Raw genomic sequence first — 20795 nt, 5'->3', positions numbered from 1 at the left:
ACACTACGAATTCAGTGAGGCTGGTGCCAGTGCTTCACTGATCTCAGATATCATAGGCGGAACATATGCGGCGCCTACTCTCCGACGAGAATGCATAGAGCTCCAAGTAAAATGCAATTGTCCGCGGGAGTGGAAACGCGTGCAAACCGGCCTCGAATTAACTTGCACAGAGAAGAAATTGAATGTTCTAGCAGTTATCTACCCCGTACACACACACGCGTACCTGATTTACAGGTGGTGCTAAACCATACCTGGGCCTGAGCTGATAAGTTCTGTCCTTCCTGCGTCTTTGCTTGCATTACCACCCTCTTTACTGATGAATACTTGGCAAATAACACACCCTTGTGCTGCTCTAAAACACCGATGGAGGTTCTGCAATCATGCACAGCTATACAATTACACCATTTGTTTGTTTGTTTGTTTGTTTGCGCGAAGGTGGTTCAGAAAGTGATCGGTGCAAATCTCTCTGGGGCATCTTGAGATTAGTATGGCTCTCGTTAACTGTACAGACGGGAGATTAGAAACAGAATACAACGGGCCGTGCGCAGACGAGGACCAATGACATGCACAGGCGTCTTTCTTAGTCCTAATCTATTTAGCACTGTGCTTATCGTACTCCAGTAATGAACCAACCAGCTTAGCAACATACCATGTTAAATCAAAACAGAGCAGATATGAAAGGAGGGGAAGACAACGAAGAAAATAAATCTGATATGGTATCTTAAAGGTGGGTATATAGGGGCAAGTTGCGATATAGGGACAGGGTGCACTTCAGAGATTCATGATTTCGGTCGTTATTGCTACGGGTTTTGGCATCGAATGATCTATCACATTTTTTAAGGCAATAGTGTTTACAAATTGGGGTATATTGTATCAGTGTTTTTAGATGCGAAGCATTTCTTGGCGAACTTCGGTGATTTTAAGCGTATCTATCTATCTATCTATCTATCTATCTATCTATCTATCTATCTATCTATCTATCTATCTATCTATCTATCTATCTATCTATCTATCTAGCCACCTACGACTTTCAGCTCACCTCGTTGTTCCCATAATGGTATCGATACTAAACTTGGTATGGCATAACATGACTGTTGACGAACATATTTCAGTAGCCATAACATGAAAATCATGACATGTATGTCCTCAATGTCATGATTTACATTTCATGATCCTGCAGCTCTTGCGCTGGTTTCGTTCACAAGGCACGTTGTAAAACTGGTATGGTATGGTATGATTGCATGGCGAACACAAGTGACACACTCTAACGTGGAAATCATGACATGTATGTCCTGTAACAACATGAGTATACATGTCGCGCTCGTGATGCGCTGGTGGCCGTTTCGCTAGCGTCACATATACCAAATCTGGTATTACCGTACGTGAATGAATGACGAAAGTATGATACTGGTGCAAGCATGACAAGCATGAGATGCGTGTCATTTAATGACATGACTACATGCTACGCTCATGATGCGCTCGCGGCCGTTTTGATAGCTTCACTTATACCGAATTTGATATTACGCGACGTGAACGGTCGAGATAGGTAAATGACACATCCAAACATGATAATCACGACATGCGTGTCATGTAACAACATGACTACATTCCAAACTCTTGATGCGCTCGCGGCCGTTTCGCTAGCTTCACATATGCCAAATTTGATATTCATCATCATCATCATCAGCCTGTCTACGTCCACTGCAGGACAAAGGCCTCTCCCATGTTCCGCCAGTTAACCCGGTCCTGTGCTTGCTGCTGCCAATTTATACCCGCAAACTTCTTAATCTCATCTGCCCACCTAACCTTCTGTCTCCCCCTAACCCGCTTCCCTTCTCTGGGAATCCAGTCAGTTACCCTTAATGACCAGTGGTTGTCCTGTCTACGCGCTACATTCCCTGCCCATGTCCATTTCTTCTTCTTGATTTCAGCTATGATATCCTTAACCCCCGTTTGTTCCCTAATCCACTCTGCTCTCTTCTTGTCTCTTAAGGTTACACCCACCATTTTTCTTTCCATTGCTCGCTGCGTCGTCCTCAATTTAAGCTGAACCCTCTTTGTAAGTCTCCAGGTTTCTGCTCCGTAGCTAAGTACCGGCAAGATACAGCTGTTATATACCTTCCTCTTGGGGGATAGTGGCAGTCTACCTGTCATAATTTGAGAGTGCTTGCCGAATGTGCTCCACCCCATTCTTATTCTTCTAGTTACTTCAATCTCGTGGTTCGGCTCTGCGGTTATTACCTGCCCTAAGTAGACATAGTCTTTTACAACTTCAAGTGCACTATTACCTATCTCGAAGCGCTGCTCCTTGCCGAGGTTTTTGTACATTACTTTGGTTTTCTGCAGATTAATTTTAAGACCCACCTTTCTGCTCTCCTTGTCTAACTCCGTAATCATTAGTTGCAATTCGTCCCCCGAGTTACTCAGCAATGCAATGTCATTTGATTTACGTGACGCCAATGGATGACGAAGGTATATGACTGGTGCGAACGTGATAATCATGAGATGTGTGTCATGTGAGAACATGACTACATGCCACAGTCAAGGCGCCAATACATTTCGACGTGACACGGTGCGCGTGCTCGCCGGCGTTCATTTTGTCGCGTCACGTCGGCGTTGACACGCCAGGCGCCGGTCCTGCCATATACTCGCAGATGCGCGCCGGGTAATGAATCGGCTCGAAATGCAGCATTTCGCATTTCACGCCGGTTGCTGTCGGGCCGCGCTGACTGACACTGGTCGCGCCTGGCGTCAGAGTTTTGCTAACATTGCGTCGCTGTGCCCAGCGTGCGCGCACGTCAACGATACATTGGAGTATATTGGGCCCTTCATGATGCACTCATGGCCGTTTTGCTGGCTCCACATTTAGTGTTACGTGACATCAATGGATGACGAAATATATGACTGGTGCAAACATAATAATTCTGACACGCGTGTCATGTAAAAACATGACAAAATAGCACGCTCATAGCGTGCTCGCGGCCGTTTCGCTAGCTCCACATATACTAAATTTGGTATCACGTGAATAGATGACGAAGGTAAACGACACATCCAGACATGATAATCATAACACGGAAGTCATGTACGGCACCATTTAACTCCACCTCGTAACGTCGTGGTGATATTAAAGTGACATATCAACATTTCTAATTCGTGCTTCGCATATCATCGATTCGCACTGTATACGTGGGATCTGCCAATCTTTTTTTCTAAATCGATGTAATAAACAGCTATCGTGCTGCCTTTTGAAAGCTTTCTGGGACTAATGTGGTTTCACAAGGGCTCCAAGATTGGAGGAATTGTAAACTTTCTGCATCTCGCCATGTTTTCCATTGCCTTCGAGATTGACGAACCTTTGGCCAAGAAATGATGTCCTGTGATGACGTCACATGTAACGCCACAGTGACATTCACAAGTGACATGTGATAACATCACATGTAGTGTCACAGTCCCAAATTGGTGATGTCAACGACCAGATATTTAGTGACGTCACTCGTGGTCCATAGGCTGACCACTGCTGTAACTAAATATTATATAAAAATGAACATGGAAATGTGAATGCCTTTCCAGACTCTCAGTGAATCGCTATTTTTTCTGCCAACCCAAGTTATTTTCCAAAAATAAAACGTTTTTTAAACAGTAAAGTACCCTCGATTTATTAACAGCTTGCATAAGTCTCAAAGAAGGCCGGTGAGCGAGCAAAACTAGGAACAAAGTGTAAAGGGCAGAACTAACCGGTGCTTATGTTAAAAATCCCTGCTTTTTAATGAAGGAAAAGGAAAGTTTTCAATTTTTTGACAGCCCTCATTCTTTAAACGCCACCTGGACACTCAGTATGCTCATTAGTGTAAGTGCGAGTACGTCCATTTGGAGAGAGCAATTCAGAGTGGCCGCTTACATAGATGGCGCTGGATTAAGCTTCAGAATTCATACGTAATGCCTAATGCTTCCAAACGAACAAAACTTGTTGCCAAGCACGAAAAACATTTATTTTCAAGCTGCTACGTAAATTTCGTTAGCTTGAACAGGTCCGTTCCTACGTGAAATAAGAAGCGACTTGGGAAGCGTCATTTCTCATTTCTTGCAACATTTACTAATCGCGTAGGCTGGAAACTAGTGCACAGATTCGCAGTAAAGAAGAAAGAAAAGAAGCGTTTTTTCAATTTTCTGAATATACGAGCGGTCGTGCTTAATTTCTGATACAAAAGCACTCTGCATTTTTTTTTCTCTCTGCAACAAGTGAAGTTACGTGCTCGAACTAATGGGTGCTATTACCGGTAATGTGCTATTAACTCATTTATTTCGCTTATGAAGTTCGTCTCACATCTGTGATAAATTTACCTGTCACGTGCAGTCATAGTTCGGGTTTTGGGGCCTCGCAAGGCTGTTTCTTCACATCTTTTAGTCAACTTTTATAAATGTTGGGATTGTTAAGGTTTAAAGTTCGAAAACCGCCATATGAATATGAAAGACGCCGCAGTGGTGGGCTCCAGACATTCCGACCACCCGGGGTTCTTTAACGTGCACCTAAATCTAGCACATAAAGCATTTTCGACACCATCTAAAATACGGACGCAGCGGCCGGGATTCGATCCCGCAACCTGCGGGTCAGCTGCCGAGTGCTTTAGTCACCAGACCACCATGACGGGTCTTTTAGCCCAATTTTCAGGGCAGCAAACGAAAACATTGAGAATCGAAAAATGGAAGCACCGTCTGTGCTTCCATTTGGTGCTTCCATAAATAGAGGCGCGTAATCTTTTGTGAAGAAGTTGCATAAGTTGATTATTGCTCAATAATATATGTGTTCTTTTTCATTATTTTGACTAAGAACCTAAAACATAACACCTATGTATAATGTAAGCTAAATTTATAATGTGCATGAATGCAGGCAGTTTTCTTTTTGTGTATGCTGTCACGACGTACTGAATCATCATAGCTACATCGTTGCAGTGCAGGCCGGCTTGCGTTAAGAAAAAGAAGTTTTGCATGTTTTTGTTTCTTTCTTTTGTTTCCTTGTTTTTGGCGTAGCCTGTGAACTGTCCTGTTTGTATACCAATGAATAAAATTACTTCTTTCCTTTCTTGGAGTGCTGTCGTGGACAGCGTCGCAGCATCTGCCGAAAATCCACTTTCAGAAGCACGTAATGGTGACATTTCTGTCACGGAAGTGCCATAGCGATGACTTCATTTCTGCGATCAAAATGACGTCGGTGAAAATGCAGTACACAATCAACAGCCTTTATAAAGGCTAGCTTCGTTTCATGTTATATCGATTCATGTGACACAGTGATCAGTCGCCATTCTTTAAAAGCTTTGCTTCACGCACCACGAATACGTTGAAAATGCACAATCTTTTACCGACTTGGCGAACATTTAGGCCGAACACCGGTAATCAATGCGCACGCAGGTTAGCCACGTTGTCTGCATGGTTAAAAAATATTTAACTTATCAGCAGACTTCATCATTCTACTTCACCGACTGTAGGGCCCACTTTTATACTAGCATGCTCAGTAGCTATATACTTTGGGGGGGAGGGGGGGGGGGGTTACTACGCTTACCGAAGCAGTGCTAATAAATATCAGTGTACGAAAGCAATGGGACGAAGGAGCAAGTATTGTAAGTGTTGTGACTGTACGTGACGGAACAGCGGGTAATTCCACGACTCAGTAGAGGCAAGAACAATTGTATAATAGGAAAAGTTTCGAGAGCGTAGAAGAATTGGGGAAATCAAATTACGTTCTATCCCTTTAAAAATCAAACTATTAGCAAAATTGTTAAAGGGCTGGCGATCCAGAGGAAAGAACTATTTGTTCACTGTCCGTTTTTTTTTTTTTTTTGAACAGCTGGAATATTCGAACAATTTCGTGATTCCCCCGAACCAGAAAAATAAAGGAAGTTAAGTGGCGCGCTGCGATGCTTCCACTTGCATTATCCCCTCGAATTAAGCCTCGCTTCATGAAGGAGATAATATTCCCTACTGAACTCGAAATTTTAAGAAGACACACTTTCAGAGAAGAGTTGAACGTGATAGTATACTGCTCACCGTCCTTTTTATTTCTTTGCTGAACCAATTCTACTGCGCAGAAAACGATATAGGTCCTTTCCTGCACGACAAATCACACTGTACAAAATTCAAGAAAAATAAAAGGAACGGTGATTTTTCACGCCCCGAGGACGCGTTGACCACTTTCGGATTATGCGCGGGCTCCGGTCATCGGGATGCTTATGTTTATTTGCGACGCTCGTTTTGAGTACCAAGCGGCCACCGTCTCATCAGCGCCTGCCTTTACAACACCGATATATATGCATCTGTACCGCGTGACTTATCACAGCTTCAGCCATAAATGACGCTGTTTTCTATCTTCACGCAAAGGAAATATGGCTGCATTCTGTCAAGAAGCGTGGAAGAAAAGAGAGCCATAACCAACCGACCCTGAGGCGTCAGGTGTGTATGTTTTTATAACACAGCGCGGCAAGTGCTAGCAGGAAGCGAGCGTAGGTCTTCGCGTATATGCACCAGAAAGCGATGGCGGGATATCACCCCTCCCGTTCTGGTACCGCAAAAATATTCGTTACCCCGTGCCACGAGCTGTTGAGCTGTTATCTCCTCCACACGACCAACCTTTCGACACGTCGGGCAATGTTTACATGAAGAAACTTGCCAATTTCTGGCTGTCCCGCACTAGAAAACAGGCAAACACAAAATCCAAGAAGACACTGTTGAGCTGTTTTCAGCGAGCATTCTATGAATCACTGTGATTGATCACATGCATTCGCGCGAATAAAACTTCAGTGTCCGTGGATCATTGTATACCGGTGCATATTACTCATTTTATTAATATTCGTCGCACATTTACACATATTGTCACGGGGTCATGATGTGGACGAAAGAAGCAGACTCGATGTTGAGATTAAACTGTTCATTCGGCCGAACTTGTGGCAAGGAAACTGAAGGTCAAATTACAGAAACAAACGGACAATGATAAAATGTTGTAGGCCCGTGTGCTCAGATTTAGGTGCACGTTAAAGAACCCCAAGTGGTCGAAATTTCCGGAGCCCTCCACTACGGCGTCTCTCATAATCATATCGTTGTTTTTGTGACGTTAAACCCCATACATCAATCATAAATCAGGCACTGATAGCGGCGAACAGAGCATGGGCCATCGATCAACTGACAAGTGGTGAAGCGCGTCGGTATTCATACATATGCCATCAAATATTTCAACCTTATCTCTCGTGATCGCGCAAGCCCTGGAATAATCTCGAGTGCACGCGTCTTGCGCGCCATCTTAACGTAATGATCTACAATAATCGTGAACCTTCTCGAGCAGCGAGGCAGTCTGCGCCGAGCATTCCAGACAGGCTTCGTGGGCCAGAACCGAACGAAACTTAAGTGTAAATAAGAAACGCCCGTGGCAATATCTACAAATCTATGTGTGGTTAAATGTGTAGGTAATACGGTAATACGAGAATTTAACAAGACAAATACAACTGAAGAAAACGTAGTGATGCTTCAAACAAGCCTGAAAGAAGTCTGGCATTTGACGGCCTTCTTTGTTTCTTTTAATATTTTTTCTTTATTTTTCCACTTTTTTCTGTCCTTCAATCTTTGTTTATTTTTGTTCATTTATTTATCTATATATTTCTGTCTACATCTCACACCTTCTATCTTGCTTCCTCTTTCTTCCCCCTCTCTCTTTTTTTCATTTCCTCTTTATTTCTTACTATCTCTTTATGCATCTATATATTTTTCTCTATTTCATTTATTCTACCTTTTACTTTCTTTCTTCCTCTCTTCTCTCTTTTTCTTTTTAAGCTATTCTTTACTCCCTTATCTCCTTTTTATTCCCTTCGCTCTAACCTCTCTCCTCTTCATGCTCACTTCTCTTTCCCTCCCCCTTGCTACGGTATACTATACAAGGTTATATGTTATGCTCTGTTAGTGTACCTAGATAGCCGAGTGGCTACTTCACTTGCCTTCAGGTCGTGAGTACACGGGTTCGAATCCAGCCTCGCCAAGCAATGTCGTCTTTCTCTCTCTCTCTGAATGTGCTTGTTCTCTCACCCATCAGAGTTATTGAAACCCACGCTGGACAAATTCGCGCACGTGTTCCGGCAGTGAAGCTGAAGAGGAAGAAGTAGAGCAGGAGCCAGTTGATGATGGTTTCTGTTAACCCGTCACTGAACAATGCTCTGCTCAAACAGCTCCTCTGTTAATATAAGTAATAAAATCGCAGGATATCCACGCAGTGAATGGCGACCAGTAGGCGAAGCTCCGGGAAATCATTAACTCCCTTACATTGCCCCAACGATTATGCAAAGACGTGACAACATGCGTGTACAGTATATATACAAAGTTGTTTATTAATCGCAATGCGCATATGGTGTTGAGATGTTCATATGAATATCCATATAAATATCCATAGCGTGTCACGCCGATGGACAGGGGACATGGCTCGACCCCTAAAAGTGTAGGATGCTTGAGCTTCGCCTTAAAGAGTATATCGCGATAGCGTAATCGGGCCTTCTAACGAACGCCTGGGCGCGTAACAATAGGGAGTTTTAGAATAACGTTTGCAGGCACTGTGGTCATAGCGGACACTATATGGGTTTTAGACTAACGTTTGCCCCTCCTAGGGAACAATCTAAGAACTTTAGCTGCCCCGCAAACTCAAATACACGGAAACTACACATAGCCTCGACACTGCAGCACTTCACGGGCCTCGCGGGCCGCAATTGCCGCACGCTGTTTCTGGTTTTCTGCGGGCAGGCCGCGAACGCAAATGGCGGCTCGCGTACGACGCATGCGCAGTGGCAGCGACCGCACCGCAAGGGCTCGCGGTGCGCTATTCTAAAACTCCCCATTGGCCGTTTCTCGGTATCATTGAATGCCCACAGCATGCACAGATTTTAAGTTCCCACCACGCCACAATTATTTCTTTTGCGAATGAGCGATGGCCCAATACGCGTCCGTGGGGCAACATGTGAACATACGCAACTGTTCACTTTGTTGATGGGTCTTCTGCTAATGATTGTTAAATATTTATGAGCGCATCGAAATGGGCACGCCATTAAAAGCACGAACACGTTGCTCAATTTGCATCTTTTGGCGCCTGGCTTGATTATATGCTTCTGCCACGCAATGTGTATTGTGTTGAGCAGACTCCTCCTACTACATGACATGTTTTTCAAAGCATTTTCGCCATGCATTAAAGAAAAAAAAAACCTCGTGGTTCTTTCTTTATTACAACACCTGCTTGCCACTCAGACGGCCTAGACTAGGACCCGAAATTTTTATTATTTATTTAGTGGCGTCTTTCTCAATTTCTCGGTCGCAACCAACCACGCCTACGCCAACGCCGAAGACGGCACCAGAATTTTCACAAATCGAGCTTTTTAACGCTACCGCGTCAAAAGCACACGCACAAAAAAAAAGTGAGCAGAGTGAATTGAATAAACAAAAAGCACTTACAATGAAATAAGTAGGCGTACGAAAAGAAAACTCATTTTTCGTTGTTGCGCGAGCTTGAAAGATAGATAAAAGGGCCTACGGAAAGTATTACCTATCATATCCAAGGTTTATTTTTTTTTTACCATCATCTGGTTTATCTCCCTCCTTGAAAGAGCGAAAGATGCCAACGCGAAAGGAGGTCGCACTTGCAGTAGCGGAAGAAACCGGAAATTAGACTTTTTTTTTCTTTCTGTTTCTCCGTGCTTTTGCTTTTCTACTTTCAAGTGCATGAGGTAAGTGAAACGTCAATAAATAAAAGCTATTTCTGGAAATTGCTGTGTCTGTATTATATTAAATTTCCTAATGGTGCAGCAACACTGTGTTCCTTTGCTCGGTCGCCACAATATTTGAGCTATTTGAATCACTACTGAAGTTTCCCGTTCTACAATAAGCACTACTTCTAAGACATTCACAAAAAAATGTAGCAAAAACCACATCATGCAGAAGTCATATTGCGCATTAAAAAATAGTGCTTTGGCAGCGGGAGTTTGTAGTTCCACGCAAATCAGCCCAATCGTGGCAGCTAGCCAACCAAATCACTATTGCACGCAAACAATTTTTCAAAGGAAAATGGATGTCCAAAGTTGAGAGTGGCACAAAACATATAAAGCTAGGACGGGACAAAAGTGACATTTTACAGTGTTTTTTTTTAGGAAATGTAATGTCTATGCAAGACTCAGGCGCCTTCGCATCAGATATACATACTGCGACGACAAAAGAACAATATCATTCACTCTGTTATATCTTAACCAAATATCCCCGTTGTGTCAGCAGGCGCCATGCTGTCGCTGAGAAGCGTAGCCGGGCCGCGTTCCCACGCCTGGAACTCCAGTTTTCTCGGAACCAGCGTCCAGAGATGACGGGGGAGCGGCGCTCTTTTAATCCTCAAACAAGTAGCCGACTCGCCGAATGTCTATGCTCGCCAGCTATTGTTCCTGCTAGCCGGCGGATGAGACGTCCTGTCGCCACGAAGCTGTAAGCCGTTCCGGAGGGGACAACAAAGAGCGTATTCCTTTGAAGAAACGGCGACCGCCGCCACAAAGTGCCCGGCTAATTGAGCGGACCGTTTGGCGGACCGTTTGATGTCTGCTGTCCGAAGCTTGGGACCCCTCGACCAGCGACATACACGACGAGCAAGAGCCTCTCTGGCGCCACCTTTAAGTGCAGTGATCTTGACTCGAAATTGGATGTTCACGTGCGCCGTGCCTGCTCGTACCTTGCACCGGTTGTGTGTGTGTGATTGGTGTTCCCCGCAAGAAGGAGGAGCCCGACAGGGCTTATAAGGACGCCGCTGAGTGCGGGACGTCGCTCTGGACCAAGTAAAGGTTCAACCACCACGTTCGTAGTTTGTGATGGCTCTGAACTGTGTAGCGGTTCAACGACCACGTTCGTGGTTTGCGAACTCTTAACCTCATGCTGTAAATACTTGTAAATAGTGCCATAAACCTGTTTGTTTTTCGTATCCCCATCTCGTAAGCGTTCGTTTCCTCAACCCGAAGCTACACCACGCTACCACAGCACCCCGGGATCACAACAACTTGTGATCAGCGGTGGGATTCCCAAGAACTGGTGATCAGCGGTGGGATTCCCAACAACTGGTTGGCAGCGGTGAGATGGACCTCACGACATGGTGCTGTGCAGTGTTGCAGAAACGGTGTCGAAGATTCGGCCTTTACTCAGACCATGCCACAAGCGAAGGCGAGTTCTTGGGATTCGACTACGGACCCTTTCGTCGTCCCTGCGAGCAGCAGTGTTGACCGCTGCCCTCCGTGACTCATCTGGCGAGGGGGAAGCTGTTATGACCGGCGTCAGCAGGCGCCATGCTGTCGCTGAGAAGCGTAGCCGGGCCGCGTTCCCACGCCTGGAACTCCAGTTTTCTCGGAACCAGCGTCCAGAGATGACGGGGGAGCGGCGCTCTTTTAATCCTCAAACAAGTAGCCGACTCGCCGAATGTCTATGCTCGCCAGCTATTGTTCCTGCTAGCCGGCGGATGAGACGTCCTGTCGCCACGAAGCTGTAAGCCGTTCCGGAGGGGACAACAAAGAGCGTATTCCTTTGAAGAAACGGCGACCGCCGCCACAAAGTGCCCGGCTAATTGAGCGGACCGTTTGGCGGACCGTTTGATGTCTGCTGTCCGAAGCTTGGGACCCCTCGACCAGCGACATACACGACGAGCAAGAGCCTCTCTGGCGCCACCTTTAAGTGCAGTGATCTTGACTCGAAATTGGATGTTCACGTGCGCCGTGCCTGCTCGTACCTTGCACCGGTTGTGTGTGTGTGATTGGTGTTCCCCGCAAGAAGGAGGAGCCCGACAGGGCTTATAAGGACGCCGCTGAGTGCGGGACGTCGCTCTGGACCAAGTAAAGGTTCAACCACCACGTTCGTAGTTTGTGATGGCTCTGAACTGTGTAGCGGTTCAACCACCACGTTCGTGGTTTGCGAACTCTTAACCTCATGCTGTAAATACTTGTAAATAGTGCCATAAACCTGTTTGTTTTTCGTATCCCCATCTCGTAAGCGTTCGTTTCCTCAACCCGAAGCTACACCACGCTACCACAGCACCCCGGGATCACAACAACTGGTGATCAGCGGTGGGATTCCCAACAACTGGTGATCAGCGGTGGGATTCCCAACACCGTAAATAGTTTTAATAAAAAGTAGTCTTCAACTGCCAAGAAAGAGAGAGAATGAGACAGGTTTATTTACAGCATGGCAGAGGGGTCAGCACGACTATGGCAATCTCCACTAAGCATATCGGTGTGTGTGTGTGTGTCTGTGTGTGTGCGTGTGCGTGTGCGTGTGCGTGTGCGTGTGCGTGTGTGCGTGTGCGTGTGCGTGTGTGCGTGTGTGTGCGTGTGTGTGTGTGTGTGTGTGTGTGTGTGAGAGAGAGAGAGAGAGAGAGAGAGATCACACTAGCTTTCGCCGCAAACTGCAACCGCGTGTGTTCTTGAGCTCTATCGCCCGTTTCCACATTGGGGACACTCCTATGAAAGATATATGTAGATAACAGAGTGCTCCAGAAACTGATGCAAGAGGGTGCATGCAAGGGGTTTTATATATAGACCACTGTATCCGCACGAGACTGCACAGCTCTTGTACGCACCCTTCAATTGGTTACATTGGTGAAGGTCTACTGACCTCCGCCGTGTATACGCATAGCCTGATGCAACTCCAGTGCAATGCAAACAGCTTATACGAAGCGGTAGATATGGTCGGCAGACAAGGAACTTCGGAGCGGGTTGTCTCTCGGTGTGTGTTATCTCTCAAGAGCCTCGTCTAATCGTTTCACAAGCTACGAGAATGGAGTAGGTACGCTTATATGATCGCATATGCAAGTCGGTTAATAGGACAATGCCCACGCATCATCAGAGAAAAATCCGGTGTAATCATCGAACGGTACCAAGAAAAAAGTGGCGTCACATCTCACGCGTACATGGAGCTGCGCGTTAACTTCGTCATTACGGTGTTCACCTGTCTAAAAATAAAAAAGCCGGATGGTTCCTTACACATTCGCCTAAGACAATAAAAAGTCGAACCCAATCTTATTTTTCTCCTCAATGGCCTCTGGAATCTAAGGCATTGCTAGCTTTCTTCACCTCTCAGTCACGTGGTTTAGCAGTGCCTCCAGCATCGGCACATCTTTGACCGATCGACTATGGAATTTGATGACGTCAATGCGTGACGTGACGATGACGTCACAGATTATGGCTGTCTGTGACGTCTTGTGGGGACATCATGACACGACCATTTTTTACGTCACTAGTGTTGACGTCGATGCCACAGATAGTCGTTCTTAACGTTTAATGGCGCATGTAAGGGTTTCACCTTATTAAGAGGTGGTAGCGTGACTCGGCTTCCGAACTGTGCTTTCTCATTCAACTCTAGTGATAAGGAACTTTCGTGATTTTTTTTCTCTTTATCTGCCCGACTCATGACATATGCATTCGGAACACGTTTTTGTGTGGCCTTATCAGCCACTTAATGCAAACACAACACAACTTGTGCTTGTCCGTCTCTCGTGTGCATTTTTTTTCTTTTCGCACCATAAGCTACGTTAAGAATGAACCAGCTCGCCCCACAATTCACTCTGCTGAAACTTACCTCTTCCGCATGTGCAGATGAAACGTCTTTGTAACTCGCCACCCGCCGCGGTGGTCTAGTTGTTACGATGCTAGACTGCCCACCCACATGTGAAGGAATTGAACACCAGGCCGAGGCGGCATCAATCTCGATGAAGCCGAAAATGATTGGGGCCCCTTTGTTTAGCTTTAGCTGCACGTTAGGAAAACTGAGGTGGCCGAATTTTCGAAGCACTTCACGACGGCGTTTCTCATAATCACACGGTAGTTTTGTGAACTCCAACAATTATTGTAACTCGTCAGTGTGTCTTAGTGAGACATTTCTACGATCGAGGATGCGGGTTCGATTCCTTGTCTCGGCAACCACATTTATATAAGGCGAAACGCAAGAACATTCGTCTCCTTATAGTACACCGGTGCACTTTAATGAACATTAGGCGTTCAAAAAAACCCGAAGTGCTGCCACTACAGCACTCACTATTATATCGCGGTTTCGGCATGCAATTTCAAAACTATATTAGTTCACCTCAGTACAGTTATTCCCTTCGATGCATCTTCCTATCTACCGGATTTAATGGGATACGCAAGTACAACGTTAGTGGGTCCACTTCGGATATCGACACGCCCGGACTTTCATGGTATACAAAGCGGATACTAGCGGATGCTATGGCGTACTTACATTACACTGGCTAACGAGGAAGTTCTGGCCAGAATTATGGCTAAACGAGCGTTACCAACTCAAAATTGTATGTCGGGCTACACTCCCAAATTTCCGAGTCACACGATCGTTTCTTCATAGGAGAAACCAGAACCGTGGCAGATCGAGTCACTGCGCGCGAGCAAAGCGCCGCGAGACGGTAATAATTGACGACCGTAAAGATGGGACGCTCTGTAATTGAGTTATCCCATCGAAGATACTTAACCCTTACATAGCGAATCTCTTCCTAAATAATCGATTGCTATCCTCCTAGCCATTCGTGCATTAGGATAATCCTTCCTCGTCCAGGGTACGACCAACATCGTGGCTTGTAGAAACGGCCCCAATTATTTTGCAGGGAATGTAATGTTTTCAGAACGGTTATTCAGAAAACACGACAATGTAGGATACAATAAATGCTTGTTGTTACAAAATCCTGAATCGTAAAATTTTTTTCTTCTGTTTTCGAGGGCCAGAAAGCACTGTTTTCAACTGAACTGTCATTGTATGCTCCACGGTTTAGCTTGATGGTTGCGCTTTACAAAGCACTTTCGAAATTTCGCAGTGCATGAGGAGTGGGAGACTGTGACTATGCTTTAAAAATGAATTTCTGTTATAATTTTATGGCACGTTATATTTATACGAGCTAAATTATGCAGTTCATGGAGGAGTAGCTTCGATTTTACCAACGAATTAATATACCTAGAAGAGTTATTGTTTTTTTTTTCAGGACATGTATATGTACTATGTCGCTCCACAGTTTAAATTTTTCAGTGTCTCAAAATGCAGCAGTCGCCAACAATTTCTTCAACTATGAATTGGTCTAAATCTACAACGCAATATCCCACTTTAATTATCATTCCATTCTTGCTTGCCTTCACTTGCCAAGTTAACTTGGTCAACATCCAAACGAATTTCGTTGTATTCGAAGGTATGATGACAGACAAACTTTCCTGTCAGCAAAACTACCTGAGCCTCAGCGTATTCGCTACAGTAGGTTAGGTGTCGTGTAAGCGTCATGCTTGAGGCTGATCATTAACATTGTTTTGTACGCCTCCCTTGTATCACTGGCGATATCATTATGAGCAGAAAGAACAGGCTAACACGCCCATTTTCAAAGAACAACTTTAATGTTGCGTACACATTATCTTCATCACTCACAAGATTACTTTTCTCTTCCAACATGCAAAAAATACACATGGGCTTCACCACTATCTGTGGCGAATAAAACCTCCCTATAATTTCGCATCGTAGAATATCGTCTATGCACAAAGCTGTTCTTTATAAATGAGTTTCCTTGTCTCACAGTTAGCACCAAGCTTTGCAAACGATTAATTGCGTCGTGAGTCAAGGTCTGTATTATCTTTGGGTTACAGAAATTGTAGAGCTTCTTCACGTTGCTTCAACAAACGGTGGCCTCGTCACCTTTCCCATCATGCCACGCGCAGCGACGTGATGGGAAACGCTGATGGGAAGCGCAGACGCTGAAGCTTAAGGGGCCTTAAACAGTGTCCACAAAGTGCACATTGCTTTTTCACGATTAGACAATAACGCCATGCTTCACTGCATGCTGTGCAGCTTCACACTCGAGAACTGAACAAAACCGGAGCGATGACACCGGTGACTGCACAAACGGGAACCGGGAACGAGGTTCCGCATGCTTCCTAAATAAAAGCGACACTTCGCAAGTAGGATTCACTAGATTTGTCTTGGTGGGGCCTTCACGAGACGTTACGCACATATCATCGTCTGCACTGACACCGCTCCTAATTGGGATCACTGCCAAATGCAAGAAACATTGGAGCACATATTTTGTAGTTGCCCAACATACGCACCTGACTAGCAGACATTACCAGAAACTTATTTCCTTAACCGAATGATTTCGCAATAGGTCATTAACTGATGAGGTTGTGTTGGGCCCTTGGCCTGACGCCAACAGTACAACTGTGGTCGTAAGAGTAGCCACAGCTTTCTACAAGCAACTGGACTTGATGTGTGGCTATAGAATTTCGCGAACTTGATGAGACTGTATTTACTCGCCTGCTTAACTCGCCATCTTCATGTATTGCTTTTTTTAGATGCGGAGCATCTTATACTCGCGCCTTGTAGTGCGCCGTCCGCGTCGTCCGCGCCGTCCACACCGCTTCTCGAACATTCGACAGCTGACGCGCGCGCATGCGCCGTCGCGCCGTCGCCCACTCTTCCACCATCTGTGCATCCCTTCCTCCTCTACACACCGCGCGCGCTTCACTCCTCCACCATCTGTGCACCCTTCCTCCTCTACACACCGCGTTCGACATCTACAATTCTCCTGATTCTCCAGTGGACGCGCATGTGGCGTCGCGCTTCGAGAACATTCAACAGCTGACAGTGCATGCGCCGTCGTGCTGTATATATACTCAAGGTCGGCGCTCGCTCGCTCAGTTGCCGCTCGTCGGTTGGTTTGTACGGCGCGTCGACGTCCAAGGTCGCGGTGAAATGAATTCCAACGAATCCACAAACACAATGATCGACGTCCCTTCGACCAGCGCCGCTCTTTCGCATACGTGTGTACGTGTTCACTCATTTAACACCCCCTCCTACAACCACGTTAACAAATTTAGCCATCGACCCAAGTAAGTCGCAATTTAACACCCCATTTCACAACCACGTTAACCAATTTAGCCATCGACCCAAGTAAGTCGCACTTTAACACCCCGTTAACCAATTATATGGTCCGCATCCTCCTCAGTGTTCCCCCGAGGGAAGCTGCGGGCAATTTTTTTCGCATCGTTTCCCACCACCGGCGTTACATGGTGCGTCCCATTGGACGAGTTCACCCGTGCATAGCGGATGTGCGCCAAGCTTGTGCTGTGGTGTGGCATGCGTACACAGCAGCTGTATCTGAGTGAGCTCAGCCAGTTAAATGTAAACTTGCCTAGTTCCACGGCAATACGAACGCTGCATACAGTCAATTTGATCTGATCTATGATCATATGTATAAATATAACTCACTAAATAAATCAGCGACTTGTGGATTGATGCGAAATACTTCAGTGTGAGGAAATATGTGGATCACATTGTATAAAACAGGTGCTCTGGTAAAAAAAACAGTGGGATTTCAAATGAGAAAGCGCACATGATGGCTTGTCGAAAATTGTGTGTAACCGTTTCATGATATGTTTAAGCGTGACATAATCCCTTTTACCGATGTCTCTGCGAGAATTAGTTATGAATGGACATGAGTGGCAGCAAAATATTTTTTAGTAAGAATCCTAAACAGTCATCCCATGAATTAGGTCGTTGAACATGTGAGGAATCTTCTGAATCATGTAAATAGGGGGTCGTATATTAAATATATTATATAGCACCGTATATTTTGACAAATGAAACGCGAAAATGAAAACAAATGTTGAAACATTGATATTTTCACTAAAAGTTTGCCATGTGGTTTATTGCATTCGTAGAGATGTGATATGTACTGATGCTCCAAGCTTTATACATATATGATAGGTGTTACATTCCAGGAAACACCCTTGGGTTTAATTTGTGAACATACACCTCTAGTATACCTAAAAAATAACGAATAGGTGTACAAAAGGCGTAATTACTTAAATTACACCCGTCCAGATAATTTCGGCTGAAATAATAGGTGTAAGATGGGTGATTTATTAAAAATCCACCCTTAAAGGTGTGAAATGGTTTGCAGTGTAGAGTAGCAGGCTAGAGCACACTATCACTAAGGCCCCTTTGCCTTTCTGTGAATAAACCTCTCTTTCTCTCTCTCTTTCAAGAACTTCCTAGACCTGTCTCTCCACAATGACGCGGTGGTTAGTTCATCTGAATACAAGATGCACATTGCTCCGATCACAATGGTCTAAATACCATAGTATGGTATATGGCTACTTTCGCTAATATTACTGGTGCATGCTATAGTGACCAAGTGGCTGAACCTTCATGAAATCCCGCCTGGCCAGCATGGGTTCAACGGTGACAATAAGTGATCGTCATCGGCGAGTCTAAATTGTCTTGTGGACAAAGCAAACTAGAGAGCAAGTATTTACCCCTTCAATCAGAGCCAATTATGTAAGCAGATTTGGCATGCAAGATGCTAAAAGACCCCACGGACGCAAGAATTGACTAACCGAAACACCGTTCTAAAGACATGCACCCTTACCTACTAGCTCATTTGTCAGTCCTACTGGTTGGTTGCTTCTTTATATGATTGGAATGCACTACGGTATCGAATATTTGTCCATGATGAACCTCTGCACGGTCATACATGGCATACACCAGTAGAGAGGAATCGACATCACCCCACAACATTTTCCATGATTATATTCTTCTCAGCGTGGAACATTATATATATATATATATATATATATATATATATATATATATATATATATATATATATATATATATATATATATATATATATATATATATATATATATATATATATATGTGGTGGCGTGCGTTTCTCTGTGTGAAATGAAAAATGAATGAAATAACCGTTTATCAACGCCATGCTTTTGTCTGTGCATGCCGCCTATCGTCTAAAAGCACAGACAAGATACAAGAGACAGAGTTACACCAGCGATTCCTCACTTTAAACTAAAATTTATTCACAGAAATTGGCCATGTTTTACCCTGCACTGAACACGGAAACGCCCCCGTGAAACTACCATCTAAAAGCGTACATTGTCGCTGTATCAGAAGGCGGGCTTTATTTACGAGCCAAGTACCGTTTCTATCTGTAGACTTTTATAATGGTTTTTAAATTTTTTTTTACTTTTGCATATTACTCACGAGCTTCGTAGCGAGATTGCATTTCACAGATATTTGCTTTTAGCCTCGTTCTGGCTAGTTGATATTTCGAAATAATAATTTAGCGAGTTAATTAAAAAAATCTCGCTGAGTGCCGATTAAGAATGGCGCTTCTTTTGTGGAACGAGCAATCACTAGAATATTTTCATCACGAGCCCCTGCTAGGTTCAGTTCCGGTTTCTCTTTACGTCACATCATCAGGGATGCTGGTGACGTCTCACGTTTCAGTTATTTTCCTGCGCGATGCGTATGCCAATTTTAATGTTAACAAAGTGTTTTTTTAGTTATTTACATTAGTGGACTTCAATATTTGTAATTGTAACGATATAGCTCTACTGTAAACCATTTTGTGAAACTAATGACAAAAGAGCACTTTTTGCAATAAGTGCGTACTGGTAAAGCTTGCTTGCTTCAAACACACAAAAGATATGGGCGTGGCTTTCGTGAAAAAAATAATTTGATTGATTTATATGTGGAGTTTAACGTCCCAAAACCACCATATGATTATGAGAGACGCCGTAGTGGAGGGCTCCAAAAATTTCGACCACCTGGGGTTCTTTAACGTGCACCCAATTCTGAGCACACGGGCCTACAACATTTCCGCCTCCATCGGAAATGCAGCCGCTGCAGCTGAAATTCGAACCCGCGACCTGTGGGTCAGTAACCGAGTACTTTAGCCACTAGACTACCGCGGCGGGGTATGTGAAAAAAAAAATGCATGCACAAGAAACAAGGCGCAGCAAGAGCAGCGTATTCCTTTGCACTGTGACAAACGTTGTCGTTGGTTGGACAAACGTGCGCTGTCATTAGTTGGACAAATGTGCACTGTGAATTCAAACGCAGTTTCACTTCATCGAAACGAATTTAAGTTCCAATGAGGTCTGCACGTGATCGTTAAATCCTTAAGAACTAACTGTTCGAGAACAATCATTGGAAGTTTTTTATTTAAGATTAAATAAACGCACTTGCTTTTTTCTAGTCTCACGCATCAGCGAGCAGAAGCGGCACACAGTATTACGACACCACAAAAATGACCCCACCGGTGAGGAATCCCCCCTAGATGAAATACAGTTTAAAGGTGCGGCTGACTTACATGACAGTAAAGTTGTGCGGAGAAACCAAGAAAAGTTTCTTGATGAAGTAGACTTGACAGGTGTAGGATGGCTTCACACGCAGAAGATTGAAGATGAATCTCCAGTAATGTCCACGCACACTCTCGCAAAACGCAGTGTACCCACGAGACGAACGACACGCGAGAAGGTGATTTCGTTGCGGGACAAAACACTACTGTCGCGACAGGGGAGGTTTGTTCTCACGACTAGAGAAACAGGGAGCGTTAAGGCTGACAGCGTTGGCCAAAGTCCAGCCAAAGGAGACGTGCGAATAGAGCCGAAAGGGTAGATAACTATTAAAGAAGACTGGTGCGTCGCGCGCGTCGTCTGCTCGATGCGCGTCTGCGCGCCAAGTGATCCAAGCGGCGATGAGGGGGCGCTCGTTTCGTGGCACTCGGCGCTTGCCGGCGCTGCGGCCGCGAAGGCGAATGATCGGCGATGGTTGGGCGTGGCGAAGGAAAACCGCGCGCTGGCGTTTCGGCGTGCGGTATGCAGCGAGGGCGCTACGGTTCTGCTTGTCTGGTGCCTTAGCCAACTGCCGGATAACCTTAATGCGGTGACGAACCTAAAAAGCTTGTTTATCGTGAC

At 44.9% G+C, this 20795-nt stretch overlaps 1 protein-coding gene across 1 annotated transcript in view; it reads right to left on the bottom strand.

The window, feature by feature from the left end:
• LOC119171798 (uncharacterized) overlaps positions 1-20379 on the bottom strand; it is a 48845-nt gene extending 28466 nt beyond the window's left edge. The window contains exon 1 of the mRNA XM_037422643.2: positions 20189-20379. Within this exon, the coding sequence (XP_037278540.2) occupies positions 20189-20190 (2 nt within the window). The 5' untranslated portion in view covers positions 20191-20379. The remainder of the gene's footprint in view (positions 1-20188) is intronic.
• Positions 20380-20795: the final 416 nt, after the last annotated feature.

Source organism: Rhipicephalus microplus, chromosome 4, assembly GCF_043290135.1.
Source record: "Rhipicephalus microplus isolate Deutch F79 chromosome 4, USDA_Rmic, whole genome shotgun sequence".
Taxonomy (NCBI): domain Eukaryota; kingdom Metazoa; phylum Arthropoda; class Arachnida; order Ixodida; family Ixodidae; genus Rhipicephalus; species Rhipicephalus microplus.
The sequence above is the reverse complement of the archived record's forward strand: the minus strand, read 5'-3'. Positions and strand labels throughout refer to the sequence as shown.